The sequence below is a fragment of the Equus caballus genome, chromosome 27 (genome assembly GCF_041296265.1).
Source record: "Equus caballus isolate H_3958 breed thoroughbred chromosome 27, TB-T2T, whole genome shotgun sequence".
In the NCBI taxonomy this organism is placed as follows: domain Eukaryota; kingdom Metazoa; phylum Chordata; class Mammalia; order Perissodactyla; family Equidae; genus Equus; species Equus caballus.
Window position 1 is genome coordinate 22,241,745 of NC_091710.1, and position 25,910 is coordinate 22,267,654.

Consider the following 25,910-nt stretch of genomic DNA (forward strand, 5'->3'; position numbering starts at 1 on the left):
GGACTACCTCGGGGGTCGCACGCAGGCTGCTGTCTCTGTGGCCCACCTCTTATCACTCCTTTCTGCCATTTACAAAGCCTGCAAACTTGAATCGAAGATTCTAAAGCGCATGAGGCACCATCTCTTTCTTATTTACAGTCTCAAGGAAAACATGGCAAATATATAAACATCAAATTCTTATTTCTGTGTGAAATCCAGGCACTTTTCCGAAGCAGAAAAGATAACAGAATTAAATCGTATTCATACCATTTGTGAAAGAAATTGTTCCTGCTTTCATCCGAATGAAGCAGACGCTCCTTCTCCCTTAAATGGTTCAACCGGCAATCAACTTTCCAGACAGATGCAACGAAAAAAATGTCTATGATTTGGTAGATCATCCACTTGCTTAGGATGTTTTTGTGCGATTTTCTCTGGATCTCCCCTCACGGGATGAATTGCCGACCCCGAAGAGCTGCCTCACACAACCCACTTTTGCTTTGTAGCGGTGTGTCCACCTAAGGCACGATGCCCTTTCGAAGCTTTGCCTCTCTGATGGAAGAGAAAAGACGAGTACACACCCAGGTGTTCTTGTTCCTGTTCTTTGTGCATGTGAAAAATATTTTTGGCATTCCTTAAATTTATTTGTGTGTGCTTCTGTGGGTAATTTCTCAGTTTCTTGGATCTATTGTATGAAATGGAAGCTTTCCAAGTTCTGGATTCAATAATCAATAGGGATTTATTTGTGAATTCTTTGGCATTCTGTTTATTTTCAAGGATTGGCATTATTGGAGGATACTTTTATTTTTTTTTAAACAAACTGTATAGAGTTCACCAACTGAAATCTCTTAAAATTGCAGTGTGTTAATTAATCTTCTAACATGTGAAGGTTAGAGATGCTGCATTACTTGTCTGGTTAACTACGTCAGGGTGGGAGAAACGGCCTAGGGCCTGGGTATACCACTGACGCGGCAGATTCTGTGACCTGCCTCCCCTCTGGCCTGGGGCTGTGTGGCCTCAGCTAGAACATGGTGTCTCCTGACAGGTAGCTGAGTGACCTGAGAAGGCTTGAAACTTGAGGGAAGCCAGTGTCCAAAGCCGCAGGAGAAATGTGGAGGGGTGACAGACCAGAGGGTCGTGAATCAGTTACCTGTCAAAAAGAATCAAGAAAGTGAGGGGAGGTAAGAATAAAATTGAGAAGACTCTGGGGAAAAAACTCACTTTGCTGTTTTGTCGTAGTGGGGTATATGTGTTCCAAGGGCTGATGGTAGGTCAGATTGGCCAATATTAGGGCCTGGCTGTGCTTCTTGGGAATAAATTCATGCTGAAAGGGAGAACGTGATAGCCAGCCCTTGTGCAGGGGTCAGCATGTTGCTGTCAGTAAAACACACAGTCAGCCACGGTGATGCCCAGAGTGAAGTGGGGAGGCTCCGGTGGGCAGGCGGAGCATGGTTTTGAGATCTAGCGGCAACGAAGAAACTCCAGTTATTTAAAACAGCGCTAGTCCATGAACCGTTGCTGGTCTGAGAAATGACTTTTACTGGTCCGCAATGAGAGAAGCATAGAAATTGAGAGTAAACATTTAGAAACATTTTATGGTAACTTTATGGAGTCATTTTAAGTCTGTCGAATCTGATAATAAAACTTTGGGCTTGCGTTTTACATGCCTTTGCTTTTATTTTATTTTCCTACTAATTTAATTTTTATTGGATTTTATGAAAGTGTGGTCTGCAAATATTGAAAATTAAAAGTCAACAAATGGAAAAAGTTTGGTCCTGTACCACAGATATTTTGAGAAGCTCTGACTGTCTAAAAGGACAAAACAGACTTCAGAGGGTCCCCAGTTTCTCCCTGGCCTTCTATCTTTGTTCCCCTTTCTTGCTTTTCCGCTCTCTACCTCCCCCACCTGGAACTTTGAAGCCCTGATAAATCACAAGACTTACTAAAATCCTTCTCAGAAAATACTAGGCTAATGGTTGTTGGTACCCGGACTGCAGGTTTTGGTTAAAGTGAAAAATGTCTGCCTATGTCAAAACCACAAGGCCACCTGCTCAGCTTTCCCCCACCCTGTGAAATCTTGACCGTGTTTTAACCGGAGTCACCTGGTCTTCAGTGCTCCCTGATGGCGCATCAGCTGCATAAAGCCTTTCAGTACTATTTGAGTCCCTTCAGTTGTTTCCTCTGACAACTGAAAATATCCCAGCAGTAAAGGATGCTCAAGTGAGAGCCATGTCTAGGTTGGGGGGGTGGAGGAGAGTCCTACACGGCTGTCAGTCTACGGTATGTGCCTGACACACAAGTGCTCGTGTACAGATTGAGTAAGAGACTTTTTTCCAAACCCACCTGGCCTGAGGGACAAAAGCTACTTATTTTCTGCACTGTTGGAGCCCTGTAACTGAGGAGAAGGATACAGCAGCTTGCTGGTCCCTTTTTGTTGAGAGTAGGAGTGAAACATGGATGGCGGGTGGGGACTGACATGAGGACATAAGAACGTCTCCAGGACAAGGACACAGGCATCATGACCAAGTCAGGAATCTAGTCTCCAGACTTGGGACAAGGTGGAGATTAGACAATCTAGACACTGAGAGTCCTTGAGAAGCCCCCATCACGGGACTGCGCGCCAGAGCAGTATGGGATTATGGCAAGTGTGACTCGCTGCTCAGTCCTGGGGCGTAGGATCAGAACTCCCTCACCTTCTCCTGCCTGAGGTCAGGAGCGGAGCTAGGGACTGCCTAAGGTCAGGCTGGGCATTGTGTTCATGTGTGTGTGTTGCCTGTTGTTAAGGGAAGTTGGGCCCACCTGCAGAGGAGGAGGAAGTTGGGCTGGGACCCAGGCAGGACCCTGCTGACATCCAGTATGGAGTTGTGTAGGAGTGCTTTAGTGGGTCCATTTTATCTGGATGGAACTTAGAGACAGAGGTTAGCACGGCTCAGGCCACAAAGGAGGTGAGAATAACAGAGACTATCTGAATGTAAGGGAAATTTTACCTTCCTTATCTGTTGACTTTTGTCCTGGGAGAAATGACACTCAAATCTATGGAAATAAGGCAAAAAACCTTTCTCCATCACCTGCATCCCCCATGCATACACATACACACATTTCATGAAACAGCTGTTTAGTGAGCATCTCTGTGAGCAGGGCTCGTTGCGAGTGCCGGGGTGGGTAAAACGATGACTGATTTGAGATGCCTTTGTTGCTTCAAAGCAGCTTTTAGTTTAAATGGCGAGATGCAAACATAGGACAAATTAAATAATACTAGTCTGAATGGTTCAGAACCAGGAGAAGTTGTGAACTGCATCATTAGCGGAGACAATCACTGTCCGAGGAATCCGGAGGCCGACTCCGGCGCTGTGCATCGTGAGGAGGGACAGATGGAAGAAGGGATTGCTGCTGGGAACAGAAGGCCCAGTGGAACTGAACCATGGGGACCCCTCTCCCTCCACAGCTTCTCCTTCTCCAGCACATGCTCAAGCAGACAGCTTCCTCACACAGCCTCCTTCCAGAGTCTTCAACCCACCCTGCCACCTGCCTCGAGGCACAGCCCCGGAGAGGAAGCCACACTCGGCACCACACAGCCTCAGACTACGCGGCTCTTTGCTCACTCCAACTCTGAGGTTCAAAGCAAGCTGATGTTCCCTAAGATGGCTTGTCATCCCGTGAGGTGTTCCTGTTTCTACCAAAGAGAGGAGAATCCTAGCTCTTTCAGTAGAGAAGACCCCTTATACTAGGAAATCCCTTCTTTGGCAAAGTTTTCCAATTTTACCTTGGAAATTTACCTCTTCAACTTCCTGAAATTCGGTGTAGAAAACGTCGAAGTCTATACATGTGTGCGTATGTGTGTATGTGTACGTTTTTATGTGTATGTATTTATATGTGTGCATATTTGTATGTGTGTGTGTGTATTTGACAAAGTCCTGCTGACTAACCTTATTTATAGATCTAAACTGTATGTCTACTATGTGCCAGGCCCTATGTTGTAAATGCGTACATGAATCAGACACTCCCTGTTCTCCAGGGCTGTAACCAAGTAGTACAGGAGGCGAGAGTGCCGGGAAGTTAACGTGCAGTGGAGATAGAAGAGAGGAAAGAAAGAGAGAAATTGCAGTGAGTGAACCTGGGACCCTAAGAGTCCATTTTGGAAATATTTTGGAATAGAGGTCTTCGTCAGACATTTGCAAGGGTTCAGAATATCTCGAATTTAAAACTTTTGATGGATTTGACTAGGTCGACTTATTTTATTGAATTTACTATTTTCTAGACAACTTTTTGCACCAAATTGTAACTGTTCACTAAAAATGGATCATTTGTATTGGCTGATCAGGAAAAATCCTATAACAATCCACAAACCTGGTGATGGTTACTCCTGGAAATAGCCAGCTGGAACAGCAAAGAAGTATTTTGTAACTGTTGGGATGTATCTCACAGGATTGTAGGCCAAATATTTGATTTATTTTCCTAGTCCTATTCACATAGAATTCCAAAATAAATTAGTTATACCCTTTTAAAGTGTACATTGTGCACTACTTTCAAGTTCACAATAAGTATATCACATACTGGCACATGAAAAAAACCTGAATCGCCCGTGTTCTTTTTATTTTCCCCCAGTCTGTGGCGTAATCCTGTATCATAAAACTCAGGGAGTTTTAAAAATACACATACTCTTTCTCTGTCCAAATGCTTCCTCCTGCAGAGACAGATTTGAATCTTGGTGGGAGGAAGAGATGCACTATAGTTACTTCTGAAACCCAACCTGCCTCATCTACCAATGTTGGTTTTCAATAGCTACGGAATTCAAATAATAGTTCAATGAATTTTCCCATTCAGGCAACCAAAAGACAGGACCATGTGGATATTTTCTAAAGATTAAGCATTTCTCCAGAGTTCAACCTTCTAACAATTATTTATTTCATTTGTTCATCTATTCAAATATTTCCTGAGGCCTCTATACATCAGACACTCCACTGAGCTTTCTTAACGGAAAGACAAATATATGCCTTTTTGAATGATAGATTTTAATACAGCATTTCAGAAAATTATTGAAAAAAGTAAAATATATAATATGTTAGACGGTGAAGTGCTATGAAGAAAGATGAGAGAAAACAGAGGGTGGGGTGAAGGGGTTTGCAGCTTGACTAGAGTAGTCAAGAAAGGCCTTACAAAGAAGGTGGCATTTGAATGAAGACCTGAAGGAGCTGAGGGTGAGCACACGCAGATCTGGGGCTGAGCAGAGGGAACAGTAAGGGCAAGGCCCTGAGGCAGGCGTGTGCAAGAGGGGGAGTAGAGAGAGGTGAGGCAGAGCTACTCACAGTAATCAAATTCGTAGAGAGAAAACGGAGAATGGTGGTGGCCAGGGGCTGGGAAGAGAGAGGAGGGGGAGTTGTTTCACTTTTACCAAATGAAGAGAGTTCTCTGGATGGATGGTGGTGATGGCAACACCACAGCGTTAATTTTCTCAATGCCACTGAACTGAACACAAAAATGGTCAAGATGATGCCACGACTAGAAGGACCCACAACTACAAACACACAACTGTGTACCAGGGGCTTTGGCGTTTTATGAAATTTGGGCTGCTACTCTAGTCTAGGTCCCTAGACTTTCCCATCGAATGATTATAATTGGTCTCCACACCAATCTCCCAGCTTCTTCTCTTGTTCCTGCACGCTAGACCATTCTCAACTCAGAAATCAGTGATCTTGTAACGTTTCGGTACAACCGCTTCCCTCACACTTGGATTAAAAGCCTGGATCATCACGGTGGGCTGCAAGTGTTCACATTGCCTAGACCTCCCACATTGTCTGTATGTGCAGTCGACTCTCTTTATTCAAGGTAGTTATTCCATAAATCCTTCCCACTCCAAAATTGAATTAGCCAATGCTGAAGCATTGCTCCTAGGGGAAATATGTACCTCTGTAAATAGTTCTGATTCCAATTCCAGTGTGGGGCAGGGGGTTCCCCACACCAACAAGCAATTCTCTGGGTGTCCTAAAATTCATCTCAATTCTATCTACCTGGAGATAGCATCAGATCCCACAGGTTAAGGGCTCAGTCCTACAAGACTGCCCCTCCCCCCCAACTTCAGACATGAGTCACAAGTCCAGGTTGTTACCTTACTTCTGACCAACTGGCTATAAATCAGAGGTTCTCAAGACCCTCTCCTCAGGTTTGGTTAATTTTCTAGAGCAGCTCACAGAACTCAGAGAAACAGTTTACTTACTAGATTGTAGGTTTATTATAAAAGGATAGAACTCAGGAAGAACCAGATGGAAGGGATGCACTGGGAAAGGTATGGGGAAAGGGCGCAGAACTTCCAAGCCCTCTGAGCGAGCCACTCTCCCAGCACCTCCCTGTGTTCGCCATCCCTGGGAGCCCTTTGAACCCTGTCTTTTTGAATTTTTATGGAGGCTTCATTACACAGGCAAGGTTGATTAAATTATTGGCCACTGGTGATTGATTCAACCTCCAGCCCTCTCCCCTCCCTGGAAATCAGGGGGTGGAATTGAAAGTTCCAACCCTCTAATCACGTGGTTGGCTCTCCTGGCAACCAGCCCACATCCTTAGAGGAGTCCAAAAGCCACCTCATTAACATGACAAAAAGACACCTACATGCTCTCACCACTTAGGAAATTCCAAGGGATTTAGGAGCTCTGTGCCAGAAATGGGGACTGGATGAAGACCAAATATATATTTCCTACTATAAATCACAATGTCACAACATCTGTCTCTGTACACATATCTCACATAGATTACATTCTTAACTCAGCAAACAACTCGTACTGGTAAAGTCTATTTTCTTTATATTAAAAAAGGAAAAATGAGGTTCAGAAGTGTTAAGTGACTTGCCTGAGACTATCCCATTAACCGGAGCCAGGGTTGGGACTCAAATGCTGACAACTGGCCCCAAAGCTGGAACTTCTTGCGCTGCACTAGCTTGCATCTCTGCATGAGAGCTGAAACAAGAAGGAAGAGTGTCACCTCTTCCACCTCCACTGGGAACATGCGCGTGGGCTGCTCTGTACATGTCCCCGAATGATCACAAAGCACCACCAGGATTGGTTTTGGGATTCCAAATAAATTTTAGTGTGTAGGCAAATTTACAAATACAAATCTGTGAATGATATAATGATGAGGAGATATAGCTATACATCCATTCTATTTAGGTCCATCAGAGTCTACTGGGAAGTCAGTTTGAGCAGTGGGAAAGGAATTGCTGCGCTCGCCAGAGCTGCTGCCCGTTCAGTGTTGTAAGGACCCCAGAGAACAAGTGGTATTGTTAACAGAGGCTGTTAATGGAAGAAAAATGCAGGTCTTCGGGTGGATCCCTGAGTGTGTTCCTTAAGAATAAAAAAGATGTAATTACACGACTTCCAATATACCCTTCTGCATTTTCCTTTTTATCTAATTTATGAACTTAGCTAATTACCTATTCAATAGCCCCAATCACTCAATTTAAGAACAAAGCAGGCAAAATATATTGAGATCCACTGTGTCAAGAGCTTTCTAAGAAGCAGTTCATGTCATGTCATATCTCCTATGTTTTCAAAAAAATTTTTAAAATGAAGAATAGAGATAATTTTCAATTCAAGTCTAAGCCAAGCAAATATATAGGATGATTAGTATATGAGGAAGCATTTGACCTGTCAAAAAAGATTTGTATAAATAGCATCTGCAGAGAAGGCAGCGTGCCAGAATAATTTGAATATGCCTGAGGATGCTAAAAAAGAGAACTCTTTCTGGAATATGAAATTATTATGAAATCTCCCACTCCAGAGTTAGGTCTTTATTTTTGTTCAAAGCAAAGGATCATTGTGATTAAAAATAACAATTGTAGTTTACATTTGTTGAGCTGTTTGGCTCTTTTCTAAGTTGTTTGCCTATATCAACTCTTTTAATTTTCATATACACTCTCCGAGGTAGGGACAATTATTATCTCCATTTTATGGATTAGGAAATGTAGACACCTAAGGGTTAAATAACAAGTGTAGATTGAAAGAGGGAAAAATATGGAGCCCCTCCTACTGAAAATGATCATCACTTCGCTCTTCTATGCCCTTTGTTTCCCATATTCTCAGGCCCCAAGATATTTGCAAATTATTGAGTCATGGTCATTTTCTAGAGTTTATACAATGTTTTCTTTTTCTAAAATCAGTAGTTTCTCTTATCTTAGTAAATGTATGAATTTTGTTATTCTCTGTTACATTGCAAATCAAACAAGATAGGAATGTTTCCATAAATAGGTAAGGCCACTGTGATGATGGCAGGGAGATCTCCTGCCCTGTGTCCCAGAGAAGAGTCACTTATACAAGTCACAGTGGGACCCCCTGTGTCAGTGTGTCTGTGCCAGGCTGGCCCGGGGGAGGCAGAGTAGGTAGCTCTGTGGCTGCGGTGATTTGAAGGCCACTGTCTCCATAAAGCTGTCTCTGACCCCGCTGGTCAAGCCTGAAATTTCACCTTTAAAGTTATTTTCTTTGAGTGTTGAAGGCTCTTCAATTTCAAACATACCTATTAAAAGGCCAGTGCTGCAGGGAAGCTGCCGACAGCCATGACTTAACAGAGTTTGGCAGGCTGTCTGCTGCAAGCCGGTAAAGACCTGGCCACAGCAGATGGATGTCTACAAGCAGACAAGAGGGATCAACCAAAGAACTGAAAGGACACCAAGGATTATGTTCATGTACCTAAGTTGAGTGGTGTGCGAATGGCAGAGAGAGACAGAGACAGAGAGCACAATCTCAGTTATAAAGTGATTCAAAGGAGATATTGACAATTAGGGCTTTTTGCCATTCACATTTCACCTTCGAATCCTTCTTGAACTAGGTCTCTTAAAAATTACCACCAATGCTTCTTCTGCTGCCTGGGACCTTTTGATTGACCAGGCAACTAGTACAGCTCCAGAGCAAAGGTTGCTGAAGACGCATTTGGACTTCTAGCCGATGACTAAAAGAGTTGACAATCACTGTGTCCTCAGCTGATGCAGCTAAAAGCCAATGCCCAGTTCTCTGACAGCTGTGAACCCATCATGACTACTGACAATTCCACAGGGAAATCACAAAGGCCGGGAGTCCCAAGTCCTTGAGAAGAAATGAGAGGTAGCCTGGAAGAGACACCACTGGAGGACAGAGAAGGGAAGAGACGTGTGTCTATTCTGTCCTGCACACCGTGTCCTACCAACCCTGGGGAGTAAAAGCAACTATTTGACCTTTAATTTAACCCCTTGTTTAACTTGATGCTGTAATCCACGACTCCTTGTTAGGAGTACAGTCCACTTTATGCGCAAAACAACCTGTAATCAAAAATTGTGTTGTAGAAAAAACCAAATTTTATGAAAACACATAAAAAATTGCCTTGCTATGTTATTAGTTGTCTGCATCCATTGAGATCTATGGCACTGCCACTGGACCCAAAGGAAAAAGCACATTTCACGTTCTATGAATTTCCATTTGCATCGCATCAATATCCAGACCAGGAAGAAGGTTTTTCGCAGGTACGTTGTCATTTAATGTATGGTTAAAAATCACTTGAGTACAATTCAAATAATAGATTGCTTCAGAGTCAGTTTATTTATTTCTGTTTTCTTAACATTCAATTCAAATCACAAAAGCCAGTTTAATTTTTTTGGGTTGCTTTCCATTTGCTGATAGCGATCGTAAAAATAGTGGTAACCTCCAAGGCTAAAATCAAGGTTGTATGGGGGCTGATTTGCTCAAAGTCTAAAAATGTCATCTATCCTCTGCCTTACAGAATACATCTCAACCTTTTTCCAATAAAGCAACTCTTTAACTATTTAGGATGAACTACTCTGTCCGTTCTGAATCTTCACAGTAGGGTAATATTTTTCCACTCCTTTCTTGGGTCAGGCATCCAACATGGATAAAATTGTCTTTTAATTATTGAGAATAAATTGATTCCATAGCTTTAGGTTTTGTTTGTTTGGAAACAGCTTCTGAAGATGCAAAGCCATTTGCTTCCTGATTCCATTTTCAAAGCTTTGCTTATATACTATTTAAAAAGACAAAGAATTGTTTTAGAAATTGTGTGCTCTTTGTTTAATTGACTGTTTGGTACCCTGCAGTCTATGCCTGTAGGCAATGGGATGAATTCAGAAGGTTAAGCATTGGAACATTCTGTACACTGTAATGACTGGAGTATGGGGTAACACAGGCTCGTCTTTAGCTGGGACTGCAGCAAACCCTGATATTAGTGAGGTTTCCTCAGCTTAGGTGCACAGGGAAGAGAGATTCCATAGTGCCAGTCTAAGATTGGACATACCAGCATTCCTTATGTTATCCTTATGATGGGTGGCATGGCAAAATGCAGTGGTTTCCAAACTCTGCTCCACAGCTCCCTTCCTTGGGGTCCCCTAAGTGCTATGCTTGGAGTTTGATTGGAAACTGACTGGTGTTTAAGACCCCTAACCCCCATTTCTACAAAGCAGCTATGCTTTGTCTACTTTACGTATTAGTTTCAAATTAAGGTTTTTTTGAAAAGACGATTCTTCTACTTTCTTTTCTTCACCCCATTTTTCTTTTAAAAGCTTTAGGGTAGTTATTAAGGTTACTAGCTTTGAAATCAGAAATAAGTAGATTCAAATCTGGCTTTTCCACTTAGTAGTTCTATAACTTCAGTGTCTTTGAACCTTGATCTTCTCATCTGTAAAATGGACTAATAATGTTTGTAAGGTGGTTTTGAGGGTTAAATATGATAACAAGGACTCTTTCATCCTTCTAGGAAAGATTTCTTCTCTCAGCTTCCTCAGTACCACCTCTGTCTGTTGAGTTTGATCAGAGGAGTACAACCCCCATGACTGGCAGAGATTAAGGAACTTATTAAAAGCATTAGACCTCATGCAATTATGGGAATTGGTGAGGCACTCTATGAAATGTTGTTCCTTCTGCATGGAGTATTGGGCCTGAAATCAGCAGGGCCAGCAGTCAGGAAGGAAAAATGGCCGTGAAGTAAGGAAGAGCAAAGACCTTGTACTCATGAGGGAAAACTGGAAGTCATGAGGACAAAATGGAGGGTGCATCTGAGTCTTAGTGCTCCACCCTCAGTGATGTGAGTGACCCACAGGATAGGGTGGGGCCTGATACCAGATGCCTGCACCCACATCTGGCCAGGAATTCAGCCACACTGGAGGTGGAGATCCAGTGGGAGACGGAGATGCCTATTGGCCTGATCCTATCCCATGCATCAAGGTGAGATAGCAGATGAGCAAAGCTGTGATATCAAGGAGTACTAACTGCTTCTCCACTCTCCTCCACACTCTTCTCTTTACCTCCACCATCTTCGTAGATGACCTAACCATTCCTATGGCTTTAACCACCACCTATATGTTGATGACTCCTTGGTCTATTGGAATATTCCTTGCCCTGACTTTTATATGATTTATGTTGACATGCTGGAGCTGGAATGACACTGACATGAAATAGCATGCCGCTGGCACTCTACCCCTCACCAATGACAGACTTGGCTAATAAAGCAATGCAATCTTTCTCTATCATCTGGAGTGAGGGCTCATAATCTTTCATAGCACTCTGGCAGCCACTACCAACCAGTCAAAATTGATACATGAGCTGCATTATATTTTCTGTTTCTAGAGGAGTAGGTAGAATTCATTTAGATGGAATTTAATGGAGATAAACAGTAAAATCTGAAAAATCAAGTATAAAAGTAGAGGGAACGAAGGTCTGGCTAGCAGAAACCTGTGTGGAGAGGGTTTAGGATTGATTGCTGGCAGGTTCAGTATGAGTACAAATTACAGTGGGTCAGGGTTGCCACGTGAACCCACACATGTGCACACACACACACACGCTTACACTCGAAGATTTAAAGATATGGATAGAATTAATAGTGCACAAGGGCTGTGACAGTCCTTCTCTGCGTTGTACTAATGAAATCACAGTAGGGACTTGGCCTTCAGTCTGAGGGTCATAATTTAAGAATGTCATCAACAAACAGGACGTGCCATCCAGAACGTAATGATAGAGACGATGCAGGGAACCTGAACCCATGTTCTACTGAAGAGCACTGTCAAAGTACCAATGGACTTTCAGCCTGGGAAACTGCCTTAGGGGACAGGGGAACCTTCTGCAAGTATTTGATGTATTCTAAGAGATGGGAATAAACTTGTGCACAAAGCAGAACTCAGGCCAGTGAGTAGAATTCAGCCATGTTATAAAAAGAATGGCCTCCAAATGCAAGCAGATAAAAAACAATTCCGTTCTGCTTATTAAAAAACTTCATGCATCCCCCATGGGGTTTTAGATTAGACCAACGGTTTCTTCAAATCTTGCACCTAGGGGAGCTTTCAAAAAAACAACAGAGTTCTAGGTTCTACTCCAAACTTACTGAATCACAGCCATCTGGGATGAGGCCTGGAATTTCTGTTGTTAACAACTCCCACTTGATTCTCTAGTGGCCAGTGTGAGTTACTGGACTACTGGGCTAGATGAGCTCTGAAGAGCCGTTCATATTTCTGTGACTCTATCCCAACTCACCTGTCACCGTTGGCAGTATGCATAACAGTTAGTAGCTTGGACTCCTGAGCAGAATGTATGGGTTCAAAACCCACACAGCTGGGTTTTGTGTAAGTTCTGTGATTTTGAGTAAGTCTCTGCGCCTCAACTTCCTCATCTGTCAAATCAGGATACAATAGTGTCTGTTCATCGGGTATTGTGAAGAGTAAAGGAATAAATGGGGTCAGGTAAGTGCAAGAGTGCTTATATATGGCATATATAATGTAAGTATTAGCTACTGTTTTTTATATTGGAAGATGACAAAGCCATTTACAGGACAGTTTGATTAATGTAGGCTTAAGACGTGAAGGGGGAAGAAATAATTCAAAACCAAATACCTTATTGTTTTTGCTTTTATATTATTAATCATCTTTCAAAATGGTTCCAGCTTTAGTAAGCACTGTAATCCAGAACATATGTGAGGATTTTCTTTGAGTGTTGCAAGGTTATCAAAGCATAAATATGAGTATGAAGTTCACTTTCTAGTAATGTAAAACAAAAGAATTTGTAGGCAGCAAATGGAGATAGAACAGAAGCTGGGCTTTCTGAAGTCTCCAGTTTGCTGAGGTTTCTGCACTGAACCACATTCATCTAACATTTTTTTTTTTAATGAAGTGAAATGTGCAGATCTTGGGTATACAATCTGATGAATTTGGTAAATGAATATACCCTATAACTACCATCCCAATCAAGATACAGAACATTCCATTAATCTGTAAATCCTGTGTCCCCTTCCAGTCAATCTCTAACCCAAAAAGCAACACTGCTCTGAATTCCATCCTTCCAGAATCACCTTGCTGGTCTTGAACCTTATATGAATGAAATCGTACAGTATGTGCGCTTTTGTGCCTGACTTCTTTACCTTACATGATGTTTTTTGAGGCTCATTTATGTCATTACATAAATCACTAGTTTGATTTTTAGTTTCCAGGTATTTTTCCATTGTGTGAAAATATTATAATTTGCTCATTAATTCTTGTGTTGATGAACATTTAGATTGTTTGGACTCTTTGGCTATTATGAATAAAGCTGCTATAAACATTTTTGTATAAGTTTTTTTTTAAACTAAGTTTTTGCTGCTTTTGGGTAAATGTCTGAGAGTAGAATTTCTGAGTCATGGGATAAGTATATATTTAACTTTATAAGAAACTGACAGTTTTCCCCCTTAGTTGCACTGTTCTACGATCTCCTCAGGAGTGCATGGTATTGTTGTATTTGATGTTGGCATTTGTAGTGGGTATGAAGTGGCATTTAATTGTTCTTTTAATTTGCATTTCCCTGGTGACAACTGATGTTGAGTACCTTTTCGCAGGCTGATTGATCCTTTTTATATGTTCTTTTATGATATATCTGATCAAGTATTTTGTCTTTTGAAAACATTGTGGTGTTCGTCTTTCTATGATTGATTTGTAGGACTTAATTATATATTCTGGACACAAATCCTGTATCAGATATATGTATTGCAAATATTTTTTCCCAGGATGTGGCTTACCTTTTTGTTTTCTTAATTGTGTCTTTTATAAACAGAAGCTTTTGATTTTTATAAAATCCAATTTATCTATTTTTTTTATCTTCGATGCATTTTAATTCCTAAGAAATCTGTGCCTCTCCCAAGTTCATGAAGATCTTCTCTTATGTTTTTCTGGCAGCTTTACAGTTCAGTTTTTACATTTGAATCCATAATCAATCTTGGTTTTAATGTGTGCTGTGAGGTGGGATTTGTTTGCTTCATACATTTATCCAGTTGTTCCAGCACCATTTGTTCAAAAGGCTTTCTCTGCCCATTGAATGGTCTTGACACCTGTGTTGAAAATCAGTTGACCCTTTATGCATACGTCTAGTTATGGACTCTCTTCTGTTCCATTGATGTAATCTGTCCGTTCTTATGCTAGTTAAACGCTGATGTGATTACATCAACTTTTATAACAAATCTTGAAATCCTCAAGTGAGTCTTCAAACTGTTTTCCTTTTTCAAATTGTTTTGGCCATTCTAGGTCCTTTGATTTCCACATAAACTTTAGAATCCACTTGTCTATTTCTACAAAGAGCCTGTTAGAATTTGATGGAGTTTCCATTGAATCTGCAGGAGAACTGATATCTTGACGACATCGATTCTTGTAGTTCATGGATATGGTGGACACGTCTCTCTGTCTATTTCATGGATATGGCCGACATGTCTCTCTGTCTATTTCATGGATATGGTGGGCACATCTCTCTGTCTGTTTCATGGATATGGCGGACACGTCTCTCTGTCTATTTCATGGATATGGTGGACATGTCTCTCTGTCTATTTAGGGTCCTCAGTTTCTCTCAACGACGTTTTGTAGTTTTTAGTCCTTTACATCTTTTATTAAATTTATTCCTAAGTGTTTTAAAATGATTTTTGATACCATCACAATGGTATTTTTAAAAATTTCATTTTCCAATTGTTTGCGGTATTTTGAGAATACAACCAATTGTTTTCTATTGGCCTTGTGTATTGTGACCTTACTAAATTCACTTATCCTACTAGTTACTTTGTAGGTCCCTTAGGATCCTATGTATAAAAAATCATATTCTGTATGAATAAAGACAGTTTTACTTGTTCATTTCCAATCTGCATGCCTTTTATTTCTTTTTCTTTTCTTATTGTACCGCCTACAATCTCCAGTGCAATGTTGAACAGAAACAATCAGAGCACCATTCTTGGCTATTTCTTGATCTTAGGAAACTGTTCAATATTTCATCATTTAATATAATTTTTTTTTCAAGCAGGTAATTTTCTTTTTTTAAAGATTGGCACCTGAGCTAACAACCGTTGCCAATCTTCTTCATTTTTTTTTTTCTGCTTTATCCTCCCCAAACCCCCCTGTACATAGTTGTATATCTTAGTTGCAGGTCCTTCTAGTTGTGGCTCATGGGATGCCACCTCAACATGGCCTGACGAGCAGTGCCATGTCCGTGCCCAGGATCCAAGCCCTGGGCCGCCGCAGCGGAGCATGCGAACTTAACCACTTGGCCACAGAGCCAGCCCCCTAACATAATATTAATTGTAGATTTTTCATTGATGCTCTTTATTAAATCAAGGAAGTTCTCTTCTAGTATGCTGAGAATTTTGATTACAAATGGACATTGAAATTTATCTAATGCTCTTTTCTGCATCTGTTAAGATTATATTATGTTCTCCTTTTGTCTGTTAATATAGTGAATTATCTTATTTGAATTTCAAATGTTAGATCAATCTTGTTTTCTGGAATAAACAAACGGTTATAATGGAACTGATACATATGTGTACATATATTCATACATATGCATACATACATACATAGATGTATCTATAACTATCTTGTGTTTCTGACTTACTAGTTTTCCAAAGATTTTTCTGTTGTATTCATGACACATATTTGTTTGCAATTTTATTCTCTTTTAGAGTCTGTCAGTTTTTTTTATTAGTGTTATGCTGGCTCAAAAACAAGTTTAGAAGTGTTTTTCTTCCTCCTCTATTTGCTGAAGAAGTTTGTATAAGTGGATAATATGCAATCCTTTAATGTTTGATAGAATTATCCAGTGAAACTCTCTGAGTCTAGAGCTTTCTTTGTGGGAAAGTTTTGTATAACAAATTCGATTTCATTAACAAATAAATAGCTATCCTCATTTTTTATTTCATTTTGTGTTAGCTTTGGTATGTTGAATTTTTAAAGACATTTGCCCATCTTAGATATTTTGTCAAATTTGTTGGCATAAAATTCTTCATAATGTTCTCTTATTATCCTCTTAAAATGTCTGTACAATCTATATTAATAACAACTCTTTTATTTGTTAATTTATGTTCCTTTTTTTTTAGCCTCCAGCAGACTTTCTAAGGCTTTCTAATACTTGTATTAATCCTTTCTAACAAGCAGGCTTTGCTTTTGTTATTTTTTTCTGTAGCCATTTTCTTTTTTTTCTTTTTTTGGGGAAGATTAGCCCTGAGCTAAATGCTGCCAATCCTCCTCTTTTTTCTGAGGAAAACTGGCCCGTAGCTAACATCCGTGCCCATCTTCCTCTACTTTATATGTGGGACGCCTACCACAGCATGGCTTGCCATGTGGTGCCACATCCACACCTGGCATCCAAACCGGAGAACCCTGGGCCGCCAAAGCAGACGTGTGCACTTAACCGCTGCGCCACCGGGCCGGCCCCTCTGTAGCCATTTTCAATGATACTATATTTGATTGATTTCTTCTCTTTATTATTTCCTCCTTTCTACTTGACTTTGGTTTAATTATTTTGTCTTTTTCTAGTTTCATAGAATTTAAATTTTGACCAATGATTTTAAGTCTTTCTTCCCTTCTAATATAAGGCTATAAATTTCCCTCTAAAAACTGCTTAAACTAAGCTTTTTTGATATGCAATATTTTCATTATTATGCAGTTCAAAATATTTTCTGATGATTTCCCTTTGGATTTTCTTCTCTGATCATAGATTATTTAGAAGTATTTGAGGTCTTTTAAAATAATTATTATTATATTTTTCCAATTTAATTCAGTTGTAGTCAAAGAAATCATTCTACAAAATGTAATTATTTGAAATTTAGTGAGATATTTTAATGGCTCAGCATATCCTCTATCTTAGCTTACTTCCTGTCTACACTTGAAAAGATTGTGTGATCTGCAGTTGTTGAGTGTAGTGGCCTATAAATATCAGTTAGTACAAAATGGTTGGTAGTTTTGTTCAAATGTTTAAACTTTACTGATAGTCTTCTCTTATTGTTCTATCAACTACCAACAGAGGGGTGTTGAAATCTCCTATTTTTATTGACTTGTCTATTTCTTTCTGTAGTTCTGTCAATTCTTGCCTCATGTATCCTTAAGCTTTATTATTAGCTAACTTACATTTAAAATTGTTAGGTTCCCCTGACAAATCTCTCCCTTTATGGTTATAACACATCCTTTTGGGGCCAGCCCCATGGCCTAGTGGTTAAGTTCAGTGCGCTCCACTTCAGTTTCCCGGTGAGGACCTGCCATACGAGGCAGTGACTCACAAAATAGAGGAAGATGGGCACAGATGTTAGGTCAGGGTGAATCTTCCTCAAGCAAAAAGAAGAAGATTGGCAACACAGCTTAGCTTGGGGCAAATCTTCTTCAGGAAAAAAAATAACAAAAAAAACACCTCTTTCTCTCTGGTAATATTTCTCATCCTGAAGTTTTATTTTGTCTGATATTAATATAGGCACTTCCACTTTCTTATGCTTACTGTTTGCATGGTATGTCTTTTTCCATCCTTTTACTTTCAACCTATAAGGTACATAGTACATCTCCTGAGGAAAGTATATATTTAGATCTTGCTTTTTATCCAGTCTGACAATTTCTGCCTTTTTGAGTGTTTAGTCCATTTACGTGTTATATAATTATTGATATGGTTGAATTTAGCTCTATCATTTTGCTAGTTGTTCTCTGTTTGTTCCCTCTGTTTTTCACTTTTCTGTTCCTCATTTCCTGTCCCTTTCTGGATTAATCAAATACTTTTTATTACCCTATTTTATTTTCTCTATGGGATCTTTAGCTTTATATCTTTGTTTTTGTTTCTAGGGGATTATACTGTGCATCCTTAAATGACCACTGCCTCTTTAGAGTTAATATTTACCATTTCATGTAAAATATAATGATCTTTCAACAGTATTTTTCTACTCCTACCCATTCTTGTGTTATTATTGTCACAGATTTTAGATGTATCTACATTATAAACACCACAAGATGCAATATAATGTTACAGTTTTTGCTTTGAATTGTGTGCTGTCTTCAAATAAATTTAGAGGAATAAAAAAAGATACATATCCACATATTAATCATTCACGTGTTCTTAGTTTTTTTCCTGTAGATCTGAGTTTATATCTGGTATCATTTGCCTTCTACCTGAAGAAATTTATAAGCATTTCTGTAGCGCGGGTCTGCCGGCAAACAATTCCCTTAGGTTTTGTTTATTGAAAATGTTCTCATTTCACTTTCAATTTTGAAAGATATTTTTGCTGGATATAGAATTCTGGGTTGATAATTGTTTAGTTTGCCTGTTTCCTTTCACCACTTTTTTTTTCTTTGAACAGTCCAAGCCTATTTCCACGTCTGGCCCTCTATGCCTGCTGTTTACTCTCCCTGGACAACTCTGTAACCAGTTCTTCACATCACAGCTTGATTCTCACCCCTCTGGTTTCATTTCACTCTTCTCAGAACTCCTGTTGACCATACAATCCAAAATCAGCCTTCTTTCCTGCTTCTCTCTTGTTATCCTGTTTACATCTTGGGTAGTACTTTCACAATCTTCAATTACGTTTTTATTTGTTTACTTGTTTCTTGTCTTTCTACCTGACTAGCTCCATAAAAAATAATTTGTTCTGTCTATTTTATTCTGTCCTACATTCTTGACATTCAGCAAAATACCAGGGACCATCATAAGGTGCAATGATGTTTCTCTAATGTAGAATGGATGTACCTAAAGTTGCAGAGACATCTAAAGTCTAGCTTTGCTAGACTTGAAAAGACGCATTGAGTAGTCACATAACACTAAACTCTCCAGGACCATCTGTTTTACACACTGTGCTAGGGAATATAAATACAAAAGTGAAGCATCTCCAAGATGCTTTCCAGATTCTCTAAGTGAGAAACAATCTTCTGCTCTAGTTCCCATAACATTTCACTTCATCCTGACTGTGGTACTTCTTATGATCTACCTTGCTATTTTATGATCTATTCTTGCTATTTGTATACATATCTTCTCTCTCCAGCCAGACTGCCAGCTTCTTGCTGGCAGAGCCCATGTTTCCTAGCACCTATTGGTGATCATGCAGAAATAACCTTTAGGTCTACAAAGGTTTTAGGATACTCTTAATATGGTATTGCACTGAAAATGAATTGAAGAAAGTTAGCATTTTTGTTTAATGAAATTCTCTAGTTCTATGAGGAAAAAGGAGCTGTATAATTCCAAAGTAATTAGGATATTAACTGAGCCCTCAGTTCCCACCAAGGACGCTGTGTCATGTGTGGAGGAGGACTCCTCTGCCCTTCTCTGCCGTGTTCCTGTTTGCATGCACTGCCTTTCTGGTTTATGCTCCCTGTAGTTTGCATTGCAATAAAGTGACAAATATTTCCTGCCCACGCCTCTGTTTGGCTGCAGAGCTTGAGAACTGTAATGGAAAGCAACAGATCAGAATGTTTTTTAGATTTGTTGGTGATCTTAAAAATGCTTGTTTTCAAACATAAATATTTATGCCTGTTGCCAAGCTGAACTTCCATTTGTTATGCGGAGACTTCTGATTAGTCTGTAGTCTGAAGAGGGCCCATATTAAATAGTGCTTACCATTTATTATGGCAAGATTGATGGATAACTCTGGAGGGAGGAAGGCCTGAAGCTGGTTTATATTCGGATTCCATGCATAAAAGAGGAGAATGGATCAACCCTGGATTAGCATTCAAACAACTCACGTGCTGGTTGTGATCATTTCTAGCCTCCAGGTTTGGTGACTACAGTGATCTTTCTGAACCAAGCACACCTGTGAAATGGACAGGCAATGTGACGCAGCTCTTCTTTATGGAATAGCTTTTTGAAAAAAGGATCCAGTATTGTTATGACAAATTCAAGTTACCAAAGGGAATCTGAGACGGTGGGACAGTACATTTTAAAGTGTGTGTGTTGGGGGCTGGATTATAAGACTGAAACCTTTTGTGGATTCCCAAGCCCCATTTAAAGCTTATTAGAATCAATTTCCAGCAGCTGTGCCTGGGAATCTGCATTTTAGCACGGTTACCAGAGGATGCATCCCACTCAGAAGTTTGGGAGTCATTGCTTGAGGGAATAGAGAGTTAACAGTTGTCTATTTCATCTCTGAACTGTCAGTTTGTGCCTGAAAGTTTTGAGTTCCTTAGATTGCTTCCTAAGAAGATCTGTGGTTTTACTCGTTTTTTCCATAACTGAATTGACTGTTAATTGAACAATTAGGTAAGTCAGTATTCAATTATCTGATTGAAATTAAAAGAAACACAGCAACAATTTAGTCCCTACACTGGCCAACCCAGCTTATCACGTGACATGTCAAATAGGTTTCTCTGAAGCATGCATTGGGCCATAAGAATTTGAAAGTCTTCCGGAAGTTCTGCTCTGTCACGTTATCAACAGAGGAGCAGTTCTGATGCCACTGCAACATTCAGGAGGCAGGACTCATGGGCTGTAATCAGAAAGAAACCTTCTTGCCTTCCACTGCCCTTTCAAACCATCTTTGTGGGATTCTTTCCCCTGGATAGAAACTGGGGTAAGTTTCATGAATTTTCACTCACCTTTGAGGAGCAAAAACTTCTTTACTCTCATTCTTAGATACGTAAAGTTTCTATGTCATTAATTGATATACCCAGGGTAGAAAAATAATTTTTAAATACCTCCAGACTTTGTTAGAAGTTAGTGCCTCCACCTCCACCTCAGGTCAGTTCTGCCTGTTTGCGCTGGGGAAAGAGCGTGCGGGGTCTCCTCTCATTTTCCTCTGCCTGGGGCTTTGGTTTTTCTTCCTTTACCTCGACAGGTTACCTCAGGCTCCTCCAGGGCTGAGGAATGCACAGTGTCAGCTTAGAAAGGCAAAGGGATAAAAGTTTACTTGATAGACACGTATACAGGCTGGCATGGATGCTGCCTGATTTGGCAGGGGTGGTAAACTGACTCTTCTTCTCATGGGGTGACTTCATGGCTTTCTCAGAAACTCGCCATTACTTGATATGGGCTAAATATCTCCTCTGGGGTCACTTGAAGCCTCTAGACATCCAGCTGAACACTTCTAGCATCTTTCTGCTCAGGTCTCATTGACCCCGACTCCAGTATCTAAGACATCACCAAACCAGCTCCTCTCATACATGGTACACACACAGTCTATGGGAAACATTCATTTCTCTTTTGCTCTGACGAGCTCTGAGAGTACGGGCCGTACCCAATCCTGCTACCTCTCTTACTTTGCCATCAGAGTAGCTAACTAGCTACAGTCTCTAGCCCTTTGGATCTTGCAGGTGGTATCGAGTCCAGGATACGGCTTCCCAAATACAGCAAGGCACTCCTCAAGCTCTCTAGGTCATTCCATTGAATCCTTTCCCATAGGTTTGAGGTGAAAGAGAAAGACTTCCCCAGCTGACATGGAGGAAGGGAAGTGGAGCTCACAGTACAATACAGCTGCCTTTAAGAAATTCTCTACCTATTTCTTTGTTTCTTTTCCATCCTTTTTTTAGACTAGTGGTGAGTGGCAGCACAGGATTGGAAACTGGTTCTTGACGATTCCCTTTGGATGTCCTGGGCCGGGGTTCTCATCCCTCACTTTAGTGATGTGAGCGTAGTTAGCATCTATATCTTAGGGCATCATCTGGAACATTGGGACATAAATGGTGGTTCCAATTAACATCTCTTTGAAATCATAATAATATCTAATTTATGTTAATCACTTGTTGTGTACCAGACACTCTTTCATAAATGCTTTGTTTCGCTTAGTCCTCCCCACAATACCGTAAGCACATAGAAGTCCAGAGAAGTCAATTAATTTGCATAAAGTCACCCAGGTAGCAGTTTCCAACATTGTGCATTATTTTCTTTTTAGGAAAATAAGAATGATTTTGTCTCTTAGAAAGAAAATACTATGCATTCTTCAGAAAAAAATGCTACAATTGTTTAATAGCCTGGGTTTTACAATGATAAGACATAGAATTTTAGAGCAAAATTAATAACGATTACTCACTTGCTAAGCATTTTAATATATCTTATTCACTTGCATCTTTCAACAGCTTTGTGATGTGGATGCCCTTGTATTCATCTTGTGGATGAGGAAACCGAGGCCAGAAAAAGATTTAAGTGCCTTTTCCTAGGCCACACAACCAAGAATAATTGGAGCTAGGAGTTAAGTCCGAAATTTCAGGTCATGACTCTGAGTTTCCTTCCTCTCTACTCTGATGGGAAATACTAGCAGGAGGAGTGCACTCCATTGTGGGTCTCTGAGCTGTGGCAAATGTTTAAAGTTGTTTGCTTAAAGCTGCTTTCTAACACGTTGGACTCCAGATGAGTCAATATTACAAAGGGTCAAGGTTGTTACTAAACTCCTTGAAAGCAAAGAGCATCTTATTCCTCGTGAATCCCTGGTGCCTGGTCCCCAGTTGATGCTCTGTTAATAAAGGAGTTAAATGAATAAACAAATGAATGAATAACTTTCTTTTAAACTCTCTGGTGGAAAGTAAGCTTTCATGTGAATTAGATTAATATATTATCCTTCTCTTCGGTATTTACATTTTATAAGATGATCCTGGAAGAAGAACCCCAATGAATGATGTTTAAAGTCAAATTTCTGATTCTGCCACTGGAATAGAGGAGGAAGAAGAATTGAGACAGAGTTTTTCTCTGAAGTCTTAAGTTTCATTGCAGAGATGACAGCTTACTATGTCTGTACGCCTTAAGGAAAAAGTAGAATGCTTCTTTGTTTGGGTTACAAAATGTCCAGAAACGTTTTGCCTCAGAGAAGTACGTTCTAATAATTCCTGTCATGTAGAAATGGCGCCGGCTGCTTCTAACGTGCTCACGGTCATTCTTCTGTTAAGGGGCCTCCTGGCTGGCCTTTGGAAGGACGGATTGAAGCATTGTTGGTGGGGTGCACCAGACGGCCTCTAGGATACTCTGTCTCTGAACTTTTGGAGATTGGAGGATTCATTCAGTTGGTTGATGACAAGGATGCAGCTAACCGGGTCTGTCTGTTGTCCACAGGTCTGAGGCGCAATTACAGATGTACCATCTGCAGTGTCTCCCTAAACTCAATAGAACAGTATCACGCCCACCTGAAAGGATCTAAACACCAGACCAAGTAGGTACTTCATTCTCCAGTCCTTTGTCTGAGTTTTTAGCGTGATGAATAAAGGCTAAGCATTTTTTTATTTCAAAAGAAGTAGATGGAAATTACATCTCTTGATCGCTAAAGTTTCCTTGATGTTTACTCTGCTTAAGCCTCCAGAATCTGCCCAGGATTACGAGAAGAATGGCCTCTTCTCCTTTTTTTGGCACAAGTAATGACGGGTATTATTTTCTTCATTTTTCAAATTTAATCAAGGACAGTTCCGCACATTTTTACAAACTTCAGGAAACTTTTAGGTCTATACAAAGTGCTTTCAAATAAGTAATGTTATCTCTGTTTGGAGAATGCGCCAGACTTCGGTGTTATGAAGTAAAATTCTATGAATATCTTCTACTACTTGCCATTTCTAGATGAACATTGTCGATTAGTATAGAAACCTAACAAATTCCCTGGTACAAGTCACTCACATATGTAGCTATTTCCAATTAAATATAAGCTCATTCTGTTTTCTTCCCCCAAATTCTCATGATTTTAAATGCAAAAAGGCTAATTAGGCATAATTTCACCTATATTTATACTGTGTGTCTCTTTAAAAACCAATGACATTAGCTTTGCAGGCATTTTTAAAGTAGCTGTTAGGGGGGGCTGGCCCCGTGGCCGAGTGGTTAAGTTCGCGTGCTCCGCTGCAGGCGGCCCAGTGTTTCGTTGGTTCGAATCCTGGGCGCGGACATGGCACAGCTCATCAAACCACGCTGAGGCAGCGTCCCACATGCCACAACTAGATGGACCCACAATGAAGAATATACAACTATGTACTGGGGAGCTTTGGGGAGAAAAAGGAAAAAATAAAATCTTAAAAAAAAAAAAAATTTTAATAAAAAAAAAAATAAAGTAGCTGTTAGGACTGGTAGTAAAATCTAATAAAATAGGATAAAACCAAAAAATATCTCAGAAATATGTAATTTTCCTGAGTGTTATTGTTTTCATTTCTCTCTTATTCATTAGCAGAATCATTTAACAGATTTGACTGTATCAAGGTCTCATGAATAATGCATAATTCATTCAGCAAACATTTATTGAGTGCCCAATATGTGTCAGACTCCGAGGTGTGCACTGGGGAAGAAAGAATGAATTGACTTGGGCCTTCCTCTTATGGAGCTCCCTGCCAGGCTGGGGAAAAAGCTGTGTAAACACTTGATTATTTGCTAATACCATAATGTGTACACCCAGAGCTTGGAGTACAGGCAGGGAGCGACCAGGGCGAGCTTTACAGGGACACTGGTGCAGAGTTTGAGCAGAGAAGCATGAGGTGCAGGTCAGATTTCGCTCACCCTTGTAACCCCAGTGCCAGGCACAGCACTCGATGCATGTTAAGGGGCTTCATAAACACTTTTGATCCAATGAACGTGTGATTTTAAAGTAACAATTTTCTAGGCAGGGTCCTGAGGAAGGCACATTCCAGACAAGGAAATTTCTTTGCAAAGGTGTTGTAAAGACGTAGGTCCCAAGGGGTCTGGCTTTGGTGAGGAAATTTAAGCCTAGACTTAGTTACTGACCCTCAGTCTGTCTACAGTATTGTTCTGTCTTGTGAGTGGAAGCCGCTTTCCTCTGATCCACCCACAGGACTTTTAGCAAGGTAATTTTTCAGAAAAAGAATTTTCTCTGATTTGTTATGGAGTCCTAGAGCACTCGTAATGATTCTTGGACAGTGTGCCCCCCCCGCCCCCAAATAGTCTACTCATCGTCTTTCTAACTATTATGTTGTAAGAGATGCCATAGGCCTTCTAGTTAACATGCGTCTGATGTGCCCACAGACGCATCACAAGGAGTTGCAACAATAGGTGACAATCTTTCAGGGACATGTATTGATTGCCCTTAATAAGTAGAAAAAGTAGACAATAGTGAGCTTAGGTAGCATGAATCACGTAAATAACAGCTTCAGGAAAATCTCTATCTGTACGTAAAAACTTCAGGTGGCAGAATCTGTGCTAGGCACTATCACATCTGTTACCTCATTTAATACCCTTCACTGCCTTGAGATAAATATTACTGCCCCATTATTTGATAGGAGAAAACTAAGGCTCCTAGAGATTAGGTTACTTCTCAACGTCACCTTGCCAACCAATGGCAGGGCCGACGCGGAACCCAGCAGTGGCCAACTCATGCTTCTGCGGGTTCCACTTCGCTCAGTTACCACAGGCGGGCTTGGAAGGGAGGAGTGCCAATAGAGAGTACTAGGCTGAATTTTGAAAAAGAGGGCGTCACTGCCCTGGCGTGATTTGATAAATATGCATGGCTTCAGAAGGGTACATCTCCTGCTGTGCTGCCTTCTTTCCTGCAAAGAAGTCACAGTTCATTTCGACCTCAACAGCTCAAGGTTGCTCTCCTAAAGAGTGAAGTGAGAGAACTAGGAGGGAAATAATTCTCATAGCCTGTTTCACACACCTGCTTCATCTGCCCTTATACCTAATTTCAGTGCCGGGTTTGTGTGTGTGTGTGCGCGCGCGTGTGTGATTGTTCCAAAATTCTTGTAATATCCTTGTCAGGGTTGGTATCAAGTTTACGCTGGCCTCATTAAACAAGTAAAGAGGTCTTCCCTTTATTTCTACTCC

At 40.5% G+C, this 25,910-nt stretch overlaps 1 protein-coding gene across 4 annotated transcripts in view; it reads left to right on the top strand.

Moving 5' to 3' along the window:
• Nucleotides 1–25,910, top strand: part of ZMAT4 (zinc finger matrin-type 4) — a 321,138-nt gene that overhangs the window by 252,803 nt on the left and 42,425 nt on the right. For 3 of the 4 annotated variants that reach the window (XM_001490204.5, XM_070253544.1, XM_023630755.2), the window contains exon 6: nt 23,214–23,310. The exons of the other annotated variant lie outside the window; for it this stretch is intronic. In XM_001490204.5, the coding sequence (XP_001490254.2) occupies nt 23,214–23,310 (97 nt within the window). The remainder of the gene's footprint in view (nt 1–23,213; nt 23,311–25,910) is intronic. 4 annotated transcript variants of the gene reach the window in all.